A 21295-nucleotide genomic window follows, 5' to 3' on the forward strand; every position below is an offset into this window, starting at 1 on the left:
GCCTATGTCCAACAGTGGACTACGATAGGGAACCACGTAGGTTTTCATATTAGATTGATTGACAATTCAATTGATAATGTAAATTAATTCGATGTATTCACAAAGTATTATATAAAAAAAACCAAAAATCGAGATTACAAGAAGAGGCTGCCCTATCACTGATTATGTTAAGTTGACATACTTCCAAAATTGAATACACTGTGTCTTAGGGTTGTGTCTTCAAAATCTTTATAATCTCGAGCAACGACCCGCACCCTATTGTCTCTGCCACACAAAGCCCGTTTAAGATTGAACCCACAAATACGTAAAGGTCCAGGAATAAGGGTTCCGTTCAATTTTAATAAATTATCGCCACGCAGACGGGTTAGCTATCGAGCCAGTCTGAAGTTCAGATTGAAATTATTATTAATGCAAACATCAAACACAAAGAAAAATTACTTGGACCTGAAAGGACTCGATCTTGTGACCACGCCAAACCAGGGCGATATTCTACCAACTGAGCTATACAGTTCAAGTCAGAAGATCATACGAATTCCTTCCTTTCTGTGAAACTAGTGGACTTCATTCACAAAAATATACTATATAAAATATAATAATATAAAATCAATATTCATATTGAAATATCTCATCCTATTTTTGTAACCTATTCTTAACTTAAGACTTAGAAATGTAGGATATTCAGACTTTATGACCGAATTAGGGCAATGCCACACAGGCGCTGCCGGCGCGTTGCATCGTCGCGACGTTTGATTCGCTTCGTCTTTTGACCTTTGTCCGACGCGCACGCATACTGTCGTCGCGCGCTGTTTGGCACTATGTGGCACCATATGGCATGTAGTCCTAAACAAATTTGTTGTAGTCCTAAAAAAACGCGTTGTTTTTTCCAAACACACTATGTTTGTAGTTAGGCTGAGTGGTCAGTCGTGACTGTCGTGACGCCGTTGGAAACGTTGGTATATTCGAAAAAAAACGAATATATGCGATTTAGATCCGAAAAAAAAAAATTGTTTCATTTCCAATACTACAAGGTATTCAAGACCTGTCACAACAACATTGATGGCGGTATTCATTCACGAGTAATACGGCTCTATCATAGCATAATAAACTTTATTTCAATTGTGTCATGTACTAACTAGATACTTTGCAAAAAACGAGTCATGTTGCGGAATTCCCGCATCTATACAATATTAGTTTTAGCAGTAATAGAGCTCCTTATGAAAGAGCTCGTCTAGGGAAGTACTGCCACCTTACGTATTTCTGCCACCAAGTAATAATAACGCCGTAATGCTCACATTACGGCGTTCCAGTTTTGAAAGGTAAGGGTGCTGGTGAAGTTGGGACACATGGGAATTGTCAACTTCTGTCTCAGGTTGACTGTCGCAGTGTCAGTGCCCCTCAGATCTTTGCAATTAAAAGCTCTGAGGACATTGTAATTGTTATGGACAGTCGTGTAGCTTACCATCAAGAGCACAACTTGTTCGTCCCGTCACTTGATACTATAAAAAAAGAAAAAAATGATGTAGTTGTATGTTATGTTATAGTATGTTCAATTTTGTTACTAAAATTAGCTTCCGTGCCGTTTAGCGGCAATGTAAATTGAGCTTAATCTTTAACTAGATAACTGATTATGATAGAGTTTAGTTGAGTTCTTAAAGCGATGCTTCACGATGCGTTGCGTCGACGTCGCGACGACGTGGCGTTATGCCGCTGCGTTATGCTACATATAAATCAGACCGGATTAATGATACACGGTGCATTGAAAACATAGCATTGCGACGACGACGCAAGGCCCATGTAGCATCGCTCTTAGGGAAACCTGTATACGAATAGAATAAACATTATGGTTGTGATTTTAGGGACCCCTAAAAACGCCCAATATTCCGTCATTGTAAAGCTGTCATTGATCATTTTTCAAAAAACTACAAATTCCGGCTCAAATTGAATTTGAGATGAAAAGGGATATAAAACAAAATGAAAAGAAAACGTCCAAAGCTTTTTTTAAGGTTTTTTAGATTCTGTTTTTTGACGGTTACTCCAGAGACGGGGTTACGAAAGAAAATGCCTCGTTCTTTTGTTTTTGGTTTTTATGAGCGCATTGTGTGTGTTTAATTAAGAACGATAGTTGTATCGTTTCGTGATGTCGTATGTTTTTTTAAATATTAGCGGACTTCCGTGATCAGAGAATCTGAATGCCCAAGTACTGTAAGTAAATAAAGTAAGGCATTTTGTAGAGCAACTCGATTTGATTTTGATGCGATAATGAAAGCCAATCAACATTATTCCAATCTTGTGTTTACCCAACCAATCTTTGAGAACGTTAAGAAACTCAAAAACAGAATAATTTTTAAAGAATGTATTCGGCCAGGCAAGCTCATTTATAATAAGAGAAATCGAAATGAAACAAATGAAAAAAACATAAAGCATACCCTTTTCGAATTTTGTTTGAAAACGAACGATCTTGTGATAAATATTGAAATATGGAATGGAGAATACTTTTTTAAATCTCATTGTGGCCGTTCGTTTTCGTTTTTTTGTTTTTCGATTCCTAATGGCGTTTTGAACACGAGTTAATGGCTGGATCCTGGAGCGTCTACGCTACCGTTTTATTGACTATTAATTTTAGAGGCGCTCAAACTATTATAGCTGCGGACGTAGTAGTAACATATGTTTATTAGCCAGTAAGGGCCCTGTGTTTGGTGTAACCAATCGTTAATTGGTTAAAGAACATTAAATGTTTAACATTTTTAGTAAGTGATACTGGTGGTTATGCAAAAGAGGTGGAATAAAATTTGCTATACAATTCAGAACATACAATAGTTGTTAGAATGTTGACCTCAGCATTTTGAACGTATCAAAGATTTCGTTTCTTTTTTGTTCCTTTCTATTCGTATAGCGATAGAAACAAAAAGAACACACACTTTACATAATAAAGAACGCATCTTTGCCGCGTCACTTCACTCAACGCTCGGTCGATCTGATTCAAAAAATAAAATAAAAAAAAACATCATAACTCGTTTCTTGGAGGATTTCATATTTTAAAATAAGAATCTGTGTTTTGAATAAGGAACGAGAGTGCTAAGTCACGTTCTGATTTAAATGTATTGTCGATGGATTCATAGGTGTAGGAAAGTTATAAGAGTAATGCGTGAAATAAATACGAACCAAAAGTTACTCGATCCAAACACACACATTGTAACTTAGGTTATTACCCCGGACATGTTCTGGTTTTAGACATTTAAGATATTGGAATCAAATAAAACCTACATCAATTTCGCTTCTACAATCTTCGCTTATGCTATAATCTTCTTTGATTAAAAATAATAATAATACTAATAATAATAATAAATTTTCGTCATATGAGAAAAAAATTGGATATACTCAGAATTGTAAAAGAAAGGAAGCTGCCGTATATTGGCCACGTAATGAGGGGCAATAGATACCGGATTCTTCAACTAATAATGCAGGGAAAAATACAAGAAAAGCGTAGTCGAGGCAGAAGAAAAACCTCGTGATTGAGAGACTGGTTCCACCTTAGTACACATTCCCTCTTTCGTGCGGCAGCTTCAAAAATGAGAATAGCCATGGCTGTCCAACCTTCGTTGAGAAGCGGCACATTAAGAATAATAATAATAATAACACTATGTATTTATAAATCCATACCAAAAGCATCGTAATTCAAAATGAAAAATTAATTGAAGTACAAAATTTGCAAATCACAATTTTTCCAAATTCATTCCAACATTTTTTCCTGAATCTGAATTCGCAGGTTTTTGTGTGAATTTAATGTATGGGAAGTTGTCATTCTGATATGATATGCCTCTCAAATATCGACTATAAAGACATCAACTACGTAATGCACAGTATATTCTGGTTAGATTGATAATTATCATTGCGTTATGTAGGAAAGCTTAAGTAAGTAGCGACATCTAGTAACACTAAACAGAACCACTTCGTCTTCGAATTGTGTGGCATCAGGCTTTATACTCCGTTCAATTTTTAATCACTTTCTAATATGACTCTAACCTGCAAGATGGCGCTGTCATCAATTATAAACATTTATGCATATCGGCCATTCAGTCTCGATAACATTCAATTAATGGACGGAACATTGACCTACCAACAAATGGACATCGGGTTCGCGCTGAAAAGTATCCGCACCTATAGGGCGTTAAAATCGCACACAGAGCGTCAATCGCGCAACAGTCTTCGTTTGTTCAACTGAAAGCGCGGTTGTCAATCATGCAGTACCATATAATAATAACTTGTAAAAATTACTGCAGTAAAGTGTAAAAACAGGATTTTGTATCATATTTTCACTAAACAAATATATTGTGTTATCATAGTTCTCATTTAAAAGTGTTATTTTGTACAATGTTATAGTATTTAATTTATATATATATGAATCGTAAATATAAATTACAAAAGCACACAAAATGATCAAATAGCTGACTGTCCTTCTACATATTGCATGCGCAAAAGATGGAAAGAGAGATTTACGTCAATTTTAAGAAGCTTTCTTGGTCATTTTCAATTGTTCGAACCACAAGCGATTGAAATATTTAGAACAAAGAAACTATAGAGTCGCTTTGATGTTAATCTTATTTTAAAATGATGTTTTATTAAACGTTAGCATTATGAAACAAAATATTGTTGTACTCGTTTTACAGCTTGGGATTATATCAGAAGTCAGAAAATACATTCGCCCGTAATAACGTTAGCTCGAATTTTCATAATGTCAAATGTATTTTTTACGAAGATTAAAAAACAAAAGCTTATATTGTCTTTATGAAAAGCATCAAAATTACTCGAAAGCGTAACGGTTTTATTATAAATCTGTTTTCGAAATTACGGATATTTGAGTTTACGTTGAGCTGGAATATCGGTACATTTCTTATGGTACACGCTTATTTTCACATTTGTAGTAATATTCGTATGCATGTATCTGCCCAACTCTTTGTTATTTCTTTAAGTGAATTTGTACAAAACTCGACATAATAATATCTATAAAAATTAATTAATATTTACGATAAAGGCTACTCTCCATTACTCTCGTGTCCAAGTAATTTTCAGTCGAAGCCAAATATGGTGCATTTTGTTAAATTTCCAGTAGAAGCTGAATATGGTGTTTTTGGGTCCTTAAATTGTTGAAAAATTAGGCACTACTGCAATGACGTTACAATTTAAATTAAATGTTTTAGTTTTTTATATTTCGTTACATGTAACTACGTTTGTATAGGTTAACTTCGGACATTGTTTTCGTGGTTTTTGTATTAGACCCGACGTCTATTTGTTGGTAGGTCAATGGGACGGAAAAATAAATAAACCTCCTTGGCCCACCAGTGTGGACCTTCCAATGTGTAGAGGGAGATTCCAATGTGATCATAAACTGTTGCTAAAATTTTCTACTTACATAAACACGCGATTTAGTCCGTTCTAGTGGCAAAGAAGTAAATGTATTCGATCCGCCATTTTAATGTTACTAAGCGTGTCCTATTCTGTTTATGCTGGGTTAATATTATTGTTCGACAGCACCGTTTTTGATTCTCGAGAACCACATTATTTAGTTTAAATCCGATCATACCCAGAACGTGAAAGTCCACTAGACGCTACTTGCAAATTCTAGAATTAATCGCTATAAATATAGGTATTTTTACAAAGTCTTGGAGCCTGTTTTATAGAATTTACACATCACATAGTCATTGTTAAACTTTTTTAATACGTAATAAATACTTAGACATCCTATTGAATGGATAATTGAATAGCTGCACCTAGTGGTCACAAGATGTAAATTCAGCAAAACCTATGGAGACATCGGATAGTGAGCAGAGATGGGCAAAAACCTAATCAATCCGCCGGGGTTTTCGCCTGGTTTTTACCCAAAGTGCAAATTTGTAATAAGTATGGAATTATACCAAATTTCGTATTCGCCGTTTCTGCCTACGTTAATGGGTTTTAACCTGATTTGAACCACACACAATTGCCCATCTCTTATAGTGAGTTTCGTTTTGCTGTAGTTTACTACGCATTCGGTATCAGCTTAGACTACGGAAACATTATGCACATTTATTCTGTACTTCGTCCTTTCTTTTATTTTTTTTGCCATCAATGCTCTAAGGGTATCAGAGTCATTTAGTTGACAAATGTCATAAAAAAACGTAACCTTCCATACTTACGTTTCTCACTGGGATTTTATACGTGTGAAATTTTGGTGCAACTTCCTAGTATTTATGTGGTCTGTGAGTGCAACTTTCATGCACATATATTAAATATATCTTATTAAAATTTATTTAAACTTTAAGATACATTTTAATAAGATATATTTGAACAGCGGTCACATTTTAAAAATGTTTTCTATGTGTTTTTGTATTATTATAGTAAATAAGTACCTACATCGATTCAGAAAGTATTTTCAAAATGACTTTTGAGAGACCAACATCCATAAATAATAAAGGGATAAAATGATGATCTTCCTTTTTTTAAGTTGCTTTCAGACTCAAGTACCGTTTGTTAGATTTGAAGACACGAGCACAGTTTGTTAATAACTGAAAACAATATTAACAATTAGGTATATAGGTGAAAGAAATTAAGAAGGGCTTACTTATCTTTCCGTGACCTCCTCCAGTAACTGGAATTGACGGAAAATTGGAAAAATTGACTGAAAATTGGATTTTATAATACTAAGTGACGGGATGAACAAGTCGTGCGCCTGTTGCTAAGCGACACGCCTATTCATAACAGTTACAGTGCCACTTATCGAGCTTTTAATTGCAAAGATCTAAGGGAACTGCCAACGTGCCCGTCATCCTGAAACAAGCTGACAAGGCCCATGTGCCTGTAATTTCACCCATCCTCTTACCTTCCAAAACCAGAACGCAGTCATGCTCACATTATTGCTTGACGGCAGAAATAGATAAAGTGGCAGTGCTTGCCTGGACGAACTCTTTCACAAGGAGCTCTACTCCTAATAAGGCTCATATTATCTACTACATTTAGATATATCTTTTCGAAGTTTTATTTAACGTGAATTATAAAATAATATTGTACAGCTAAAATTTCAAATTTCATCGTTTTCGTTCAGTATCTTTTTTTTCCATCCTCTTAAGTCTGACAGTCTGAGTAAAATTTGACAGAGGACAACTGTCAAATTGGGACAAATATAGGAACATATATTCGGAATTTATTTTTTATATGAATTATTCAAAATGGAAAATTTTCCATGACCCAACACTAATCGAGCTTACTACAGGGAGTATATTATGCGTTTAGGGAACTCATGGGCAAGTATCGAAAATTGATCAATGTGATTTTGTTATTAAATATTACAAACTCATCAATATTGTATTATTTCTATGAAGTGCGCGTTGCCAGTAATATGGATATTTGTATCATCGTAACAATATATTTACTGTAAAGATAATTAAAACGTCATTGTAATTTTTATGGTATACATATTTATTTATAAATTACGCGGTCACATGATATAAATTTAATTATGTACAATTAAATAATATAGTTAAATACAAAAATAATATTACAGATTAGGGCCCGTTACCGACGACCGTTTCGCAAACATTTTGTGGTGGCTTCGAAAATATCCAAGAAAGGGTCAACTTGAAGGTAAATCGGGCCTAAATCCGTGGTAACATCGATTAACAAGCTTAATTTTAAGAAGCTGCTTTGAAACCTGTTAGATGAGGACGAGAAATTATAAGAAATAAATAAATAAATAACAATGGCGACAATAAATAAATTAACATTTAACAGTGACTAGAGAACGAGGATTCGATCGTCCAAGCGATTTCTCATAGGCATTCGATAGGGTGTAACACTTAACAATACTTAATAAATTAATAAATAATTTAATTATAAAAAAATCTCCTTTACACACTTAGACTCCAAATTGTATAAAAATGGTGTTCATGCTCAATATTTAAATCATTATGTTTCGAGTGAAAAATGTTGGGGGTGCCACAAGGTAGCACCTTGGGTCCCAAGTTTAACGTTATGTGTCAGTCCATGGTTTAGTGGCGCGAAGTAATGCATTTAGACGTCGGTGACGTTAAGGTAGAAGGCGGCGAAGGAGTCGCCCTTGGAGCCGACTGCGCGAGCCTGGTACTGGCCGCTATCGTCGGAAGAGGACTTGGCGATTTCGATGCGGTACCGCGACGTGCCTTCCATGGTGAACCTGTACCTCGGCGAAGTCTCGTCAATAGGCTTGCCGTCCTTTAACCATTGAAGCTGGAGTGGTGGCTGTTAATAAAAAAAGTAATTAAATGATTATGATATCTTGTAATAATAATAACAATGTTTAGTGCGACACGCTTAATGAGTTAGATTTCACGATTACTACATTAGAAATGAAATTATGTTTTCAAATCTAAATCTCGTATATTTATTTTTTCTAAACCAAACCAACGTCGGGCAACTGTAACCATGGACCTATAAAGAGTCGGAAACGTTGGTTTGGATAACGAGATCATAGACTATGCATTTCAGAGGACTGAATGGCGTTCACTACACCGACCTACTTCAGCTCTTAAACTATAGTTACCTTGTCCAGTTCAGCGGTGAAAACAGCAGGTTCAGATGAGCTGACGGTAGCGGAAGCGGGGAAGGCAGTGTACTGCGGTGCGGCTGACGTCTCGCCCGGTACTTGTACAACCAGTGTGCATGAGGAGAACGATTCGCCTGCATCGTTGAACGCCTCACATGTGTACATACCTGAAGAAACAGTACGTTCTAAATAAACTTCTTCACACTATTTGTGTGATGATGTCATTAGATATACAAACCTGCGTCTTCAGGGAAGATCTCTGCGATATGTAGCTTATGAATGTTAGCTTCACTCGAGTATTGGAAGTCCTTCGAGGGCTTGATCTCTTTGTTGTTGTGCAGCCATACTACGTCGAACCTCTCCGCTCCGACGATTCTAAATACAGGGGAAAGATGGTTAGACATTCTGTATCATCCCCAATTACCCATCACTAAACGTTAATTGCTAACTGAGGTAGCGTAGAAGGCAACAGTGAAATCCAGATAAAGGATAGCAGTGAAGTTTACCAAGGCTCATTTATTTATTCAAATCATCCTGTAATAGTAGAAGATTAGTCATCGAAGCGATTTCTTTGGCGATCATCAATCATCAGAGACGCTTTTGTGTCAATCTATTAAATGCACGTAAGATAGTATGTGGTTAATGTGGTTAAAGAGACTGACCGGCAGGAGAGTGTGACGGCGTCGCCGTCAGTGACAACCTGCGACTTAGCGTGGTCCACTATCCTCGGAGGCTTGTCGCCGGTCTTCAGTGTGGCAGCAGTCCCTCCGCTCTCCATCGCTGTTCATAAACATATATTATATACAACATAAACAAATGCATTAGTACTGTTGTATTCAGACACTACAGTCGGATTCTTTGTAAATAACACAAATAGGGGAAGTATCTGCTCAAAAATGAATATCACTCATTACAAGTTTAATTTTTTTGTTTTCCTGATATATTGGAACGGATTCACGCTCCATGGTCAAGCGTTAACTGAGTAACCGTTCCGAAATATGGGGAAATTTTACCGTGATAAGAAAGGTAGTCATTTGGTAAATAATCATTATATTGCTCAAAAATGTGTGACGTAATGCGATCCAATGGTAAATATAATAAAATGGGATTAAGGATCAACAAGCTAAGCTTTGTTTGCTAAGTCCAAGAAGTCCAAGAAGTCATCACTATACGTTATACCTTCCTTTTAAATTTTAACACGATTGCCATAACTCAAAAACAGCTTAGTCGCATCGAAGCCGATGCAAGGTTTTTTAACGTTATCAAGAGCAAATAAAAGTCACCTTTCACCGAGACCTTGCACTTGGTCTCGACCTCCCCCTGGCTGTTGATGGCCTTGAGCGAGTACTCGCCCTCATCCTCGGGGAACACCTCGCTGATCGCCAGGGACGCTACGCCGTTCTTGTACTTCAGGTCTACTACCTGCAATGGACGGATTCTTTGGAATAGGTTGTAACTAGTGACCATGTAACCAATGGGTTCATTTTCCCGCAGCACAACGATTATTCGCAATTTTCCCTGTAGTTGCTTCTATGGAGTAAATACCTTAACTAATTTATGCAATACATACTTCAGAAGAATACAATGGCCTTCCGTTCTTGTACCACTCGACCCTGGGGTCAGGATCGCCTCTCACTGAGCAGGACAAAAGTAAAGGAGCTCCGTCCTTTGCGGTTAGCACATCGGGCAGTGCGCGTGCGAATGATGGTGCACACATTGTCTTGTCGGATGCTGGTACTGTGGGGAAGACAGGAATAGTACATTACTGCAGAGAAATGGAAATAAAGACTTCCTGGACGAGTATAACACAATAAATTTAGTATTCGTTTTGTAATAACAGCATTAACAAAATTTAGTCTTTTATGATACCTAGGGAAGTAGGGAAACAGCCCGGCAGTTCAGGCGTCATACATTCTGAAGGTGAGACATCAGGAGTCTGTTAGGAGTGTACTGGTTGGTCGGCACTGCAGTTGGTAAGTTTGCACAATGTTTATTACTAACTTAGATACAGAACAAATACTCTTAGCCTTTGCAACACATGATCCAAAGACGGTTGCCACTGCAGCCGAGGTCTTGATTGGCGTACCGTTAATACTTTTTGATCGAACACATTCTTATTATCTTCCTAAAATAATAATAATCTAGTACAGGTGATGATGAGTGATAACTTATAAAATTAAATATACTCACAGACTAACTCCTTAGTCGCGCTCCTGGATCGTGATGAGGTGTCGGAGTCGAGCTTGGAGTTATACTTCTTCTTGCTGCCGTCCACAGACGTTTGTGGGGAGATTTTGGGCCGCACCGTCGCGTGCGCTTTTGGTGGAGGGTCGACCGTCACCTGGTACATACAAGTCATGTTTCGAGTGGTTCAGTTCTAGAGTACATTGCAGATACTATAAATAAAAATGACTCCTCTTTTTCAGGGTTTGAACAGAGAAAAAGATCGTTAATAGAAAATATTATGAGTGTGTAATATATTATTGAGATTTATTGTGAATTAACTCCACTAGTTTTGTTATTATTATTATTATTACAAAGATCGAACACATATAATTTTTTTTCTTCGTCCCGGCGGGACTTAAACCCACGATCATGCTGCACCGTAGCATTGCTCTTACCAACTGAGCCACAGGTCAAGTTGACCCACCGGGTCGAAGAAATTTTTCTAACTGTGTAATATTTTTCTACTTTGTGATGATGCAAAATTTTCAGTTTGAGCCTCCGTTTTATAAGATATTAAATTTAATACTGTTTGACACAAAAGCTAGCAAGAGATTTACTTCAAAGGAAATGGATTTGTTGCTCAATTTTGTATGAAAATGATCTCAAGACTAAATGGTCGTTCAAAAACAAAATATTCTGACTAAAATATTCAAAATACAAATAAAGTGTGCGAAAAACTATAAAATATACCAGCCATTCGTTAACATTCGTCTCTTAATGGTAGAATACCTTTGTCTTGGTGATAATTGGCGGCGGCGCAGGTTTGATCGGTTTCTCGATGTACCGCCTGTCGCCCGAGTACAGGAAGTTGTGTGCCAACTCCGCCTGCTCAGGTGGGACTACCTCGCCTGTGGAAATTTCAATAGAGTCATTAATAAAATCAAATTAGCTACCAGGGAGGTTACAGTTATCATAAGAGCGACTTTTTCTTTTTGTGAAAGGATTTAAAGAAAGACCTATTCACTATTACTACTTAAAAGTTCGAGTTCCTTGTCCTATGGTGGCTTGTACCTGTGAGTTCAATTTCTAAGTAATGTACATTTATGAATGTTTAATAGCAATATATCGCTAACAGTGAATGAAAACTATCGACCTTATCCACTACATATACTGTAATGCTTTGACGTGGCCAACTACAAGGTGAAGTACTTTGGAGTACCGAGGTCACTCCCCGAAATCTTCAGCAAACCCAGGACTGGCGTGTCAAACCAATACACTGTAAAGTCATTTACAGTGTTTTGATTTAACAGCGCTCATATGATTTCTCTATGCCTAATCTGGACCCTGACATTTCAACTGTGTTTGTTTTTGTTTAGTGAAGTGTTGAAAAGTGTATTTCAAAGAGATATTAAAAACTAAAATACACTGTAAGTTTTAAAATTTAGAAATTATTCTAAATTTCTTTTGGTTTGACAATTACGTGCGCGAAATGAAATACAGTGTTAGCGAAAACTCACGAGAGAAATAAATATAGGCCATACAAATATTTCTCTAAGCCCGGGAATCGAACCCGGCATCGCTGCTGTGGCAGACCAGCACGGTAACCGTTCGGCCACGGAGGCTAGTCTAGTTATATTGTATCGGGGAGTAGAGTTGAGTGTACAGTGTCAGCAAAAACGGCCTAACTCTGCATTATGCCGCTGCAGCATTATTTTAAAACTCACCTTCAACAATAACGACGCAAGATGTCTCATCGGTGCCGTGGCAGTTGGTGGCCACACACGAGTACTTCCCACTGTCCTCTGGTCGGCAGTCAATGATCTCCATCGTGACTACGCCGTCCGAGTGCGTCATCGAGTAATCGTATTTTGATAGCTCTCGCTTATCCTTATACCTGTAGGACAAGTTACGATTTAAATACGTTACGTCCTTTTGTCATTTAAAAATAAAGTTCAAAACTAAATTATAATTTTAAATTTTCTGTGTAAAATAAATAAAATTTGCCCGAAAATTTATCTCGGATATTTTTCATATTGCATGTAGATTAATCAAACTTCCTAGAATTAATTTACAGTAAAACACTGTAGACACAACAGTACCATTTTGCATTTTCAGTAATAATGAGCTTAAAAATATTTATCATTGACCTAAAGCTATTAATGCAATTTTGCAGCAGTTATACAAAATCTTATTTCCTTATGTCCTTATTGAAAATATTAATTTTTGAAACCAGGGAAATATTATTCTTCGATATAACAATATTTTTGTATATATAAATAACAATATTATGTGTTCAATAGTACATACGCCAGCACATCTAGCTACACATTGACGTATCTTGTTCCGTTGCAATGGAGGCGATTTTCGAACAAAAATGTGTAGTCTGATGTGCCGTTGTCCGTACATAAACATGGTACTGACCACAAAGAAAATAAAACACCATAAACAGATGAGAAACAATCGCATAGAAAAATTCATAAGATCTGCTGGTTCGTTCGGTAGCTCAATTAGGAGAGCGTCGGCACGGTATGCTGAAGATGCTGGTTCGAATCCAGCTGGATCGAAACAATGTTTCTTAGTGTTCGATCCTTGTTTATAATAATTATGGTACTGACCATTTAACAGTCGGTGTTGGCTTGCCACTCAGACAGCAGAGCAGCTTGCAGGTGTCCCGGGCCTGCATGACGCGCGGGCGCAGCTGGAAGGTGAAGACGGGCGCCGTCTCGGATGACTCTTGCCAGAACGTGTACGGGAGGGCTTCGCGACGGCGCGGAGCCTCTGGTAGGTGTTGGCGTTGGACTTTAGGAACCGCTGCAATAGAGATGTGGCGTAAACACGGATGTGCACAGATAGAGTTGAACTTACATGTGTTGTCGATAGTGTCCTCGCACAAGTCATTAATGTTAGTCGTGCACGAAAGGGGCCTCCCCGCAATAACGTACAAATCATATTCGTAGTATGTCCGGTACACCCTGGGCAACAATTCGCGAATACATAACGCTGCCGATTGGTAAATCCTTTCAACACGATGGTAAAAATATACAGTTCAGCATGGCGACTACATGTGGTCTGACCAGCATGGCTAAGTTCTGGGCCGCGATATATAGTGTATGCCTTCGGTGCAAAGCTGTTCTAAAGAAACGCTATCTCGGTTTGTAGTCACTTTTGAATATCTATAGTGCTTATTTAAATGTGAATATATACTCTAGTACTAATGAATTTAGTAAGTAGTAAGTTAATTTAAGCATTGAACATTTTAGCTCATCGCTAAGAGTCGCTTTTTATAACTTTCTTTGAAATTTAATGAATGAAAAAAATAAGAATTATCGTTAGCATTTAACATAACTTTTTTAAAACAAAAAGACCTAAAGTTCGTGGGATTACATATATTTGCCATGTTTTATTGAAATCGGTTACCGGAAAGTACCCGAAACCGGATTCATCCAGGAATTTGCCACCCTTAGAGGTGGATATTTTCTTCAAATTTAAATGGGTTCAATACTGAGGTACCCTCTTTCCAATAAAAAAAAGAATCATCACTAATCTAAATCTAAATTCGGAGTTTTTCGCGTAACATACATACAAAAAAATAGAGTCACAATTGAGAACCTCCTCCTTTTTTAAAGACGGTTAATAAATGCATTTCAAATCCACCGAATTCTAACCTTGACGCTAACGCTGCACCGTTCACTTATGTTATCACAACTCTATGTAATTTACATATAAACAAGTCAAAAACTATCAATGTTTAAAAAGTACGTTTCAACACAGTTTGATCTTTGAAATAACTAAATGAAACTTCGAGTAACGACTAACTATACAAATTTAAACCGAAGCCAATGAACCTAGGCGCAGCGTTAATAATAGATCCGACCCAATTGTTGCCAAATCTTCTTATTGTCATCTTAATGTCGATGTCGTAGAGGTTATTTATTTGACGATTTTGCTTTTTAATTGCCGAGGTGCGAAATCACTTTTGAAATATGATGGAACATGAGTCACACTAGTTACAATAATATCTATAGACAGGCTCCTTAAAGGAGTATGAATAATTTATTTACATTAAAATTAGAACTCAAGTCTTTTGTAATAAGGAGCATTGCTCTCGAAGCACAAAATCTGTAATTACGGCCATTTTTCCAAAGGAATTTCGATATTAAATAATTATTTTATAAAAAGAAAAAGCCGACCACAAAAGTTCGTGGAATTACATCTATTTGCCAAGTTTTATTGAAATCGGTATCCGGAAAAAAGAGCGAAACCGGATTCAATGGGTGTCGTCAACTGTTTGACTTCAAATCGACCAGTTAACTTGAGATTTGCTATAATGGACGAAAATTACAAAATTACATATCTAATATTTAATTACCGATGAAATGTGATTCCGTTTGTTTTATAATTAAATGTTTTGCTGTTTTTCCCGCACCACCGAATAGAACAGCACGGCATTGTTAGAGATATTCTTTATTACAATAAATACAGAATATTTTTTGGAATATACGGAGACGTACACACAGGTCAGTAGTTGGCCTGTCCATATTTCAGTGCAAACGGGAGTTGATATTTATAAGAGCTGTATCGCTGCGTGTTACCAGGAATATATGGGCCTTATTTCGTCTTTATTTCTGGTTATATTCTCGATAGCATAGGTACAGTCGACGCTGTAAGATACCTGACCGACTATTTTGGTTTTTAGCAGGTCGGTGTGAAGAAAAGTTTAAAAACAAACTTAACCTTTAACTAGTGAGAAGTAAGACACATTTTGGTATTACTTCTTTATTGAATCATTAGTGAATCACGTTTTAAGAAACTTTTTAAGCCAATTTGGTCTTTAATTATATTACAAAAACACAAATTTCACCCAAAAAGCTGGATTTCTTTTACACTTTTTAGTTTAATGCTTAAGAAATCTCTAAGAACCAAAAGGTGGGCTAAGGGGTCAGGCGTGTTAGTATATTAACTGTACAAGTGATTCGCAATTAATACTTACGTTGGACGTTAAGGAAAACGACCTCTTCCCGGAAGCCGTAATGGTTCTCAGCCCTGATGATGTACTCGCCTCTGTCCTCCAGTTTCGCGCGGTTGATTATGAAGTAATAGTCGTCACCCGCGTATCTATCGATCAACATAAAACGTTTTATTACATCATCTTAGCGTGTCGATTCTGACGTTTATAATTGTGAGGAGAAGGACTTAGCCAGCGACACATCATTATCAGTGAGGTTTCTCGCGTATACAGGGGTAGGGACAAGCAGGGCACATCAAAAGATGTGCCATTGTCTGGGGAGAGACACCACACCACACACATATATGCACTCTCCGAGCTATAACCCCACCGGTGCATGCTCTCCTTTGGGAATTATATTACTGATATTAAAAGTAACATATAAAATATGTCTTGAGAGTTTTAAATCATTGATTTCGTTGCTTAGCTCTTTTATATTTTCTTTTAAACAGGATATTCTTAACTGTATACCATTGACATTTAAAAAAAATTGACATTTTCCTGTCCAATACCTGTAACCAGTACATGAATTGCGACTGAAATTCTGATTATTTTGACCACCGTTTTCGCGATTTTGACACAGTGGAATTTCTAATTTCGCGCATATTTGTTTTTTCGAACAAACCAACGCTTCGGGCCCTTTAAAGGTCCCACGGTAACGGCTGATTTTTTTTAATGATTTTGTGTGGTAAGCGACACGCCAACTCATAGCAGTTGCAGTGCCACTCAGAGCTTTAAACCGCAAAGATTTGGTGGACACGGCACCCACCACTCTAAGACAAAAAGTTGTCAAGTCCCATATGCCTGTTTCACCAGTACCTGCTTACATTACTTTTCCATTGTCACAAAAAAATACACACTGTAAAGTTACATCCAGAACTTCATTGAAAGTTAATGTTACTGACCGTTTCATGAACTTGACAGACTGCCGTAGTTCGTGGTTGTTGCGCGACCAGGTAACGGTGGGAGCTGCAACGGCGATGATGCGGCAGTACAGTTTCACCGACTGCCCTTCGTAGCAGAACGCCGATTGCGGTCTGATGACGAACCGCGGCGCTGCCTGCCGACGATCTGAGAACAGATTTAGAATATTAGTAATGTCTCGTAAAGCTATCCAAAGGAATTGGTTTTGGTGGTTATTTACTAAATTATGATCACTAAGTGCGTTTGCGCATTAAATCCGAGACTATACAAATCTAGAAAACGCTGATTCACTTCGAATGGCGCTTGTGCACTAAGTCCGATTACAGGGCGACACAGCTAGAGATAATATGATTCCTGTGACATTTCGGACCGTCATTTCTCGGATTCGGAATTGATACGAATTGGACGTAGTACGCAAATGCTCTACAAGTTGTGTATTGACTTCTTTCGACTTTTTTTGTAGAAAAAAAAGGAGTGATAAAGACGTCGACGCGACGAGCGAAAGGGAGTAGACAGATATGTCTGTTCTTAAAGTCACCATCTAGTCAACTTGTGGTCATGGACCATTGTAACATGACGTAACTGTTCCGAAATATCGAGAAAATAAAAACAATCATACAAAAATATTACAAATAGACTATTTGACCTTCATTGACAGAAAGGTTTACAAACAACTTGCCACGTACACCTGATAAATTTTCCATTGAAATATAAAATATATAAGGAGAGTCCGTTTCTACTCAATAAAGCAGTGGTCGCGGGGTAGAGCTGTGCTAATTCCACCCCGCACTCGTGAAACCATACAGCCTGACAGAGCTATGGTGGATCTCTCAGACGTCTAAGTACGTCATCGTCGTACCAAGTAAAAGGGTTTACATTCCCGCTTCAGTCGCCCAAGCGCGAAGTCAAATTGAGCATAAAATAATTCTGATTTATAATATGTCGATATCCTAAACTACATAATTATGACCACACGACGCTTAGGTGTAGCTGTGCCATCGTCAACACATGAGATATCACCAAATTTGTAGTGACAAGCGACACTTACCAAACTGACCATCGTAGATCTTCCATTTCTCGATGAGAAGTTTGCGTAGCGAGCTGTACTCGCTTAGCCTGCCGATCGGCAGCGCGAACGATGACCAGTTCTGAAACAATCGTCGTTACATATTTTTTTATTTTATATTCACAATGAGAGAACAGTCTCTTCTCAATTCAGAAGTCGATGGTTAGAATCTCTATGGTGGCATGTACGTATGTACTTATGACCTTAACTTCAAAGTTACGTTACATTTGTGAATGTATAGCAGAAATACACCTCCCTAACGGTGAATGAAAATATAATGATGAAACCCACATGTCGATAAAACTTCATTCGACCCGCATTGTGCCAGCGTGGTGGACTATGCTTTGGGACGTAGAACGAGCTGATAATAGCACATTGTGTATTAAAGGTGGTAAATAAATAATGATGAACGAGACTTTCGGAGTCGAGATTCGTAATTACCGTAAAGCCCGTGAAACGTGACCGTACACATTCCGTCGTCACATGGTATATGTCCTTTACGCGGTCACACACTTCGCACTTAAGCGAATCAACTTTCCTCATTAAATGGTGAAATTACAGGCACATGGGACTTGTCAACTTATGTTTCAGGGTGACTGGGACAGTGATATTGCCCTTCAAATGTTTGTCATTTAAAGTTCTGAGTGGCACTGCAACTGTTATGGACAGGCGTGTAGCCATAAGGCGCACGACTTGTTCGTACCGTCACTTGATATTATGAAAAAATAATAATAACTAAAACCATTTAGTGTAGTAACCACTAAAAGGTTTGGTAATAGTTGGTATTAGTTGAAAAAAATTGCTATACTTACATCGTATCTCTGCCTGAGCCTGTCGCGCATGTTATAGTACCGGCGGGACTCGATGGTGGCGGTGCGAGCCGCGGCCGCGTCGCCCGCCAGCCACTTGTGCATCAGGCACTCATGAGCCGTCATGCGCTTCCTGAGATGCAACTCCATCATTAGACACAGATTTTAGCAGTACCTTTTCTTTTCAATAATAACTAAATTTAGGTATTTAGCTTTGTTTTTTCTTCTTTCTTTCTTTGTATTTGTTCATGAAGTATATCATTGTAAAGTATGCACGGAACGATTTAAGAAATCAAAAATTAAGTCGACATATATGCGAAACCTTTATGGTGTACAGTTCATTGGTTGAAATTTCGCATTATAGATATAATAATAAGGAAAAAAGATTTTTTCCTCACGTAAACTGAATGGAGCTAGCACACAGAACAATAAATACATTAGAAGTGGTTAGTTAGCTTATGTTGCGTGCCAATTATAAGTCTCGAAAGACCTATCTAAGCACAGTACGCCCTTTTCGCTGTGTTTAGTTGTGTCATTCTTTCATGCAAAATTTCTAAAATCCTAGAAAAATGCCTTATTGTGCTGTTTTACAGTGCAAAAATTATAGCCGCACCAAAAATATTACTCGTGGTGGCATTTCATATTATCGGAAATTCTTATTTTAATACATTTTAAATTTTTTGTTTATCGAAATGATATTTTTGTTGCAAGAAACGAAAGTAAAGCATATACCCAATATGCAACATGGTCGCTTCTTTTTTGGAGAACTAAATTAATAACTCCAATTCGTCGTCGTTCAGCAATTAACCGCTGGATGGCAGCACATTGATTGAAATTTCAATATAATATCAAAACGTCGTAACTTGCAATACTATTTCAACGATATGCCAACTGGGTAAAGTTTAAATTATATTAACAATCCAGATTTTTTAAAATTTCAAACTACGACCAATCAATATCAAGATTTTGTAGTTTTTCAAATTAAGAATGTGTGAGTTTTGGCGACATCGGTTCTGATAGTAATTGAGGCTTAAGGCATTTCCATTGTTTTTTTTCTTCCGTGACCTAGCATGTAATAATAATAATTTCTTGAGCAAAGCCTAATAACAGAATAGCTAACTAAATCTAACAAGCTGCAATAAGATAAAGTTGTAGATTCATTCTAAATTAATTGACCATTGACTTCCCATACTAGAAAAATATGTAATATGAGTGTCAATCATACTCCGTGACAACTTCACAACCTTGAAAAACAATTTCAAATAAGTACTGAATTTTTAAATGTCGTCGTAGTGCTGTCGCTAGCATATTGCCAGTTCTTTTACATAGGCCGCCTGTGGGTAGTAGCAATGTGCGTTCAATAATACGTTTAGGATGCTATTCCGACTTCTCTTCGGCATCCTGAGCACATGGTAAATAAGTGGGAGTCTCCAAAGCTGGGGATGCTTTGCCCACTGCTAGCAATTCGTAGCCATTTGCCCTGACATTAGCTAGGTTGATCTCCCCCATACAAAATACATACCTAATATAGTTTTCGAGTATATTTTACTAAATAAATTATTATTGTTATTGATAGCTGTAATAAAAATACACGCTATTAAACAGAATCATTCTAAATCATTAAAAAGCATATTTAAGTTATTCTTTGGAATAGAAAAGAAATACTGCTATTTCAGTGAACAATCTACATAAAGTAGTATTATGATACTTACTCTTTGTTCTTAACGAGCAGCCGACGGATGAAGTCCTTGGCGTCGTCGGAGACGTGCTGGAAGGCCTCATCGTCGAATTCCCAGTCGCACGCCTTCACGTTCTTGAGGGTCTCGATGTCGTTGTTGCCCGCGAACGGTGACAGGCCAGACAGCCTAGTTAAAAGAGAAACTCTATTGTTACTCAAATTCGAAAAATATGTTAAGTTCTTCATGGTCGTGTCTAGAATATTTATTCGCATTTCCTATGAACCAAATAAACACTAATTTCACAACGTTTAGATGACTATACAATGAAAGAATCACTAGTGAGGGTTTCATCGCTGCACTAGGTTCCTTCGCGTTTGGATACCACTTTCCACTTAACATCAGGTGGAGTGGAGTCATTTGCCTGTCATGTATAAAAAAAAACAGCTGAATGAACTAAATACAGCTCTCTCATTTTTATTCTGCTTCGTATTTTCTGGGACAGCTTAGCATGTAGCAGATGCTTCCATCTGGTGCAAATTGAGACAGCAAAAGAAGCATACTAGAACCTTTGAACTTAGAAGATTCAAGCATGACGAATTGTATGTAGGTCTTCGTTAGCAGTTTTAATGTTACACTTACAGCACGTAAGAAAGAACACCGACAGCCCACATGTCTGTGTAGAATCCGACTGGTTCTCGTTCAACGATTTCGGGCGCTGCGAACTCCGCTGTGCCTGTTGAAATCTTGACCACCTCGTTGGGGTCCAGTTTCGTTGCAAGGCCGAAGTCGATTATCTGTTACGAGAATAAGGACGATAGGCCTCACAAGACGTGAATATTTTAACAGCAAAGCACACGAGAATACACCCTATTTTGGCTTACAGTGAATTACGGATACATCTTGGAGAATGTACAGTTGGATGGTTGATAAGCAATAACGTGTCAACCAGTATGGTCATGGTTTTGCGAAAATGGCACCTAATTTTTGGCAAATAATTTACTTGTAAGACTTTTGCTGTTGTCACCTTAGAAATGATGAATTGTTGTGATTTATTACTATAATTCCCCAACAACAACAACAACAACAACAAGC

General features: G+C 37.5%; 1 protein-coding gene across 15 annotated transcripts in view; it reads right to left on the reverse strand.

Moving 5' to 3' along the window:
* Window positions 1-7439: 7439 nt before the first annotated feature.
* The window catches only part of LOC113228215 (twitchin), a 116321-nt gene continuing 102465 nt past the window's right edge, over window positions 7440-21295 (reverse strand). For all 15 annotated transcript variants that reach the window (XM_026461477.1, XM_026461476.1, XM_026461475.1 and 12 more), the window contains 16 exons: window positions 20843-20997; window positions 20237-20389; window positions 18528-18657; window positions 17698-17797; window positions 16631-16796; window positions 15711-15835; window positions 13336-13531; window positions 12445-12614; window positions 11510-11628; window positions 10745-10895; window positions 10125-10291; window positions 9838-9976; window positions 9217-9334; window positions 8793-8929; window positions 8552-8721; window positions 7440-8250 (listed from right to left, as the gene is read on the reverse strand). In XM_026461477.1, coding sequence (XP_026317262.1) covers window positions 8044-8250; window positions 8552-8721; window positions 8793-8929; window positions 9217-9334; window positions 9838-9976; window positions 10125-10291; window positions 10745-10895; window positions 11510-11628; window positions 12445-12614; window positions 13336-13531; window positions 15711-15835; window positions 16631-16796; window positions 17698-17797; window positions 18528-18657; window positions 20237-20389; window positions 20843-20997 — 2403 coding nt within the window. In that variant the 3' untranslated portion in view covers window positions 7440-8043. The remainder of the gene's footprint in view (window positions 8251-8551; window positions 8722-8792; window positions 8930-9216; window positions 9335-9837; window positions 9977-10124; window positions 10292-10744; window positions 10896-11509; window positions 11629-12444; window positions 12615-13335; window positions 13532-15710; window positions 15836-16630; window positions 16797-17697; window positions 17798-18527; window positions 18658-20236; window positions 20390-20842; window positions 20998-21295) is intronic.

The sequence above is a fragment of the Hyposmocoma kahamanoa genome, unplaced genomic scaffold, assembly GCF_003589595.1.
Source record: "Hyposmocoma kahamanoa isolate Upper Pololo Valley unplaced genomic scaffold, ASM358959v1 224, whole genome shotgun sequence".
In the NCBI taxonomy this organism is placed as follows: domain Eukaryota; kingdom Metazoa; phylum Arthropoda; class Insecta; order Lepidoptera; family Cosmopterigidae; genus Hyposmocoma; species Hyposmocoma kahamanoa.